Genomic DNA, 4,138 nt, shown 5'->3' with positions numbered 1-4,138 from the left:
CACTGTACCGAGACTGTACAGTCTGGTATATTGTATGTGTGTGTGTGGATATTGGTCAGTGTGTGTGCAACTTGCCTTACCTGTACCGAGACTGTACAGTCTGGTATATAGTACATGTGTGAGTGGGTATCGGTGAGTGTGTGTGCGACGTGCCTTACCTGTACCGAGAATGTACAGTCTAGTATATAGTACGTGTGTGAGTGGGTATCGGTGAGTGTGTGTGCGACGCGCCTTACCTGTACCGAGAATGTACAGTCTGGTATATTGTACGTGTGTGGGAGGGTAACGTTGAGTGTGTGTGCGACGTGCCTTACCTGTACCGAGAATGTACAGTCTGGTATATAGTACGTGTGTGGGAGGGTAACGTTGAGTGTGTGTGCAACATGCCTTACCTGTACCGAGACTGTACAGTCTGGTATATTGTATGTGTGTGTGTGGGTATTGGTCAGTGTGTGTGCGACGTGCCTTACCTGTACCGAGACTGTACAGTCTAGTATATAGTACGTGTGTGAGTGGGTATCGGTGAGTGTGTGTGCGATGCGCCTTACCTGTACCGAGAATGTACCGTCTGGTTTAATGTACGTGTGTGGGGGTATTAGTGAGTGTGTGTGTGACGTGCCTTACCTGTACCGAGACTGTACAGTCTGGTATATTGTATGTGTGTGTGGGTATCGGTGAGTGTGTGTGCGACGTGCCTCACTGTACCGAGACTGTACAGTCTGGTATATAGTACGTGTGTGAGTGGGTATCGGTGAGTGTGTGTGCGATGCGCCTTACCTGTACCGGGAATGTACCGTCTGGTTTAATGTACGTGTGTGGGGGGATTAGTGAGTGTGTGTGTGACGTGCCTTACTTGTACCGAGACTGTACAGTCTGGTATATTGTACGTGTGTGAGTGGGTATCGGTGAGCGTGTGTGCGATGTGCCTTACCTGTACCGAGACTGTACAGTCTAGTATATAGTACGTGTGTGAGTGGGTATTAGTGAGTGTGTGTGCGACGTGCCTTACCTGTACTGAGACTGTACAGTCTGGTATATTGTATGTGTGTGTGTGGGTATCGGTGAGTGTGTGTGCGACGTGCCTTACTTGTACAGAGACTGTACAGTCTCGTATATTGTACGTGTGTGAGTGGGTATCGGTGAGCGTGTGTGCGATGTGCCTTACCTGTACCGAGACTGTACAGTCTGGTATATTGTATGAGTGTGTGTGGGTATCGGTGAGTGCGTGTGCGACTTGCCTTACCTGTACCGAGACTGAACAGTCTAGTATATAGTACGTGTGTGGGTGGGTATTGGGGAGTGTGTGTGCGACGTGCCTGACCTGTACCGAGACTGTACAGTATGGTATATTGTACGTGTGTGAGGGGGTATTGTTGAGTGTGTGTGCGACGTGCCTGACCTGTACCGAGACTGTACAGTCTGGTATATTGTTCGTGTGTGAGTGGGTATTGGTGGGTGTGTGTGCGACGTGCCTTACCTGTACCGAGACTGTACAGTCTGGTTTATTGTACGTGTGTGAGTGGGTAACGGTGAGTGTCTGTGTGACGTGCCTTACCTGTATCGAGACAAAATCAAATCATTTAAAATCAAAAGTTTTATTTAATGTTGGTAACAATACAACATTTAGCTCTAATGAGCTATTAAAACCGACACATAAAATGACATGCACAGTAACACAATAAATATTTGGCAAAACATATTAAAAGATGAGCACTATCTAATAGAGAGGTGACATAGAGGTAAGCTTTAGCTAAAAACATGTTGTATAAAACTGTATTGTGAGCCTATGTGTTTTGTCTGCATGTGTTGCATTTGCATTTTGGCCCATACTAGCTGTTTATTAGTGTCTTAAATTGTGTAAGTGTAGTTGTTGTTCTGAACTCGTCTGGTAGGGCATTCCATATTTTAGTTGCTTCAGATCGAAATTAGTGTTTACCATACTTTGTAGTCCTAACATGTGGTATATCTGCTGTGTTGTGATATATGAATGTGTATGATTTTTCTGTGATGTTGATAAGGTCGTGTAGGTATGTTGGTGTCTGTTTATTTGTGATTTTAAATACTTCTGTTGCAAAATTTCGGATTCATCTGATTTTGAGTGATGGTAGTTTTGAAGGGGCTAGTAAATTTTCATATGTATTTGCGTGTTCATCGTAAATAAATTTTAAAGCCCTTTCTTGGATTTTTTCCATTTTTTGGGGTTTTGTCTCACCGCAAAAGTGCCATGTAAGTGGACAGAAATTAAAATTTGACAGAATAAATGAATGGTATATTGTAAGTTTTCCTATGCATTTGAGCGAGTTGAGCTGTCTTACTGTAGATGCTTTTTTGCAGATGTTGGATACGTGCACGTGTGTATGGAAGTTTAACTGAAAGTCTAGTACGGTGACCCCTAGTAATTTTACTTCTGGTTCACATTTTATTGTGTTGTTGCCTATGTTGTACTGTCTGGTATATTGTACGTACGTGTGTGACTTACTTGTGCCTGTACTAAGAGCTATACCGTCTGGTATGATGTACGTGTATGTGTAGGTATCGGTGAGTGTGTGTGCGACGATTGTACGTGTGTGTGTGTGACTTACTTGTGCCTGTACTAATTATAAGAGCTATATACCGTCTGGTATAATGTACGTGTATGTGTAGCTATCGGTGAGTGTGTGTGCGACGATTGTACGTGTGTGTGCACGTGTGTGTGTGACTTACTTGTGCCTGTACCAAGAGCTTTACCGTCTGATATACCTGGCCCTTTGTAACTAGAATAATCCGACCTGTATGCATATGGTTATTCCAATACCGAGAGCATTATAATTAGGCTAGTGAAGTACAATTACCTGACAGCACGTCGGTTAACGATGGGAGTAATTCCGTTGGGATTACACACTCCATCAGCACAAGCCGATATACGTCTATTTTTTCTTGCAAGTGTTCATCGTCGTTCGTGTTTGTGGCCATTGTCCCGAGCTAAGTTGTTGACACCACAGTAGCGAGCAACACTTATAAATTCTTTGACTACGTTACGTAACCAAAACCATGCAATACTGGAAATTCTCAGAACCAGATGACGTCATCGGTGGGCAATGTCCACGCAATGTTACTTTCACTTTCGTTTTCACTTGTGTATAATTATTAAAATGTAGGTGTGAGCTTTACATGCATGGTCATTATTTGATAAATAAAAAGAAATAGCAAGCGAACGTAATGCATGTGTGACATATGGATCTAATAATGAAGTTGATCCGCGGGCTTTGGTTTTTTTTTGTGTCCCCAGACAAGCGATCGGGTTGACGCAAAATTAAAGCATCGTTGGAAAATGAACAGTGGCATATATATAATTGAATGATCATTAAAATATAATGAGAGCAAAGTTCAGACAACTTTTTTCAGGATGCATTTATTTTCATTAAGAATTCAACAGAAACAATGTGTGAAAGTGCATGCAATATTTGGATTTGGTTTAGTATTGTTTAACGTCCTATCAACAGCTATATATGGTCATTTAAGGACGGCAATATAAAAAAGGAAATAAAATGCTTGTGACTTTCACTTGCTTGCTAGAAATAATTATCGAAATACACTAGCTGTCCATCTTGCCATATTTTATCCGATATAATAACGATACATTATTGTGTATTATTCCCGTGATAATTAACTTCATTTTTTTGGGTTCGACGATTTACAGGAACGGGCAGGAACGGGCAGAAACGGGCAGAAATGGGCAGAAACGGGCAGGAACTGGCAGAAACGGACAGAAACGGGCAGGAACGGGCTGCAATCTATTAATTATCATATACATTAATGAATATATATATTAGATACATTTAAGTATCATTATCGGGTATAAAATATATTTGATAAAAGGATTGCAATTACATGATCGGGGCAGAATCGGACTAAATTATATATATACATTTATGACGATGTTACTTATGATACCTACATTTATAGTATCATATATTTTTTTTATCGGGTATAAGATATATTTGATAAAAGAATTGCAAGGAATTAAGAGTATTGTATTGATATGGATCGGGCAGGAACGGGCGACGATTTACAGGAACGGACAGAAACGGGCGACGATTTACAGGAACGGACAGAAACGGGGGAGGATCGGACTTATTTATATATATTTATTGTATAT

The 4,138-nt window shown here is 41.3% G+C and overlaps 1 protein-coding gene across 1 annotated transcript in view; it reads right to left on the bottom strand.

The window, feature by feature from the left end:
* The window catches only part of LOC110460513 (probable ATP-dependent RNA helicase DDX58), a 64,916-nt gene extending 61,873 nt beyond the window's left edge, over positions 1–3,043 (bottom strand). The window contains exon 1 of the mRNA XM_021513460.1: positions 2,832–3,043. Coding sequence (XP_021369135.1) covers positions 2,832–2,952 — 121 coding nt within the window. The 5' untranslated portion in view covers positions 2,953–3,043. The remainder of the gene's footprint in view (positions 1–2,831) is intronic.
* Between the last annotated feature and the right edge of the window lie 1,095 nt (positions 3,044–4,138).

Source organism: Mizuhopecten yessoensis, unplaced genomic scaffold, assembly GCF_002113885.1.
Source record: "Mizuhopecten yessoensis strain PY_sf001 unplaced genomic scaffold, ASM211388v2 scaffold10413, whole genome shotgun sequence".
Classification (NCBI taxonomy): Eukaryota; Metazoa; Mollusca; class Bivalvia; order Pectinida; family Pectinidae; genus Mizuhopecten; species Mizuhopecten yessoensis.
Note: the sequence above shows the minus strand (reverse complement) of the source record. Positions and strands in the feature narration are given on the sequence as shown.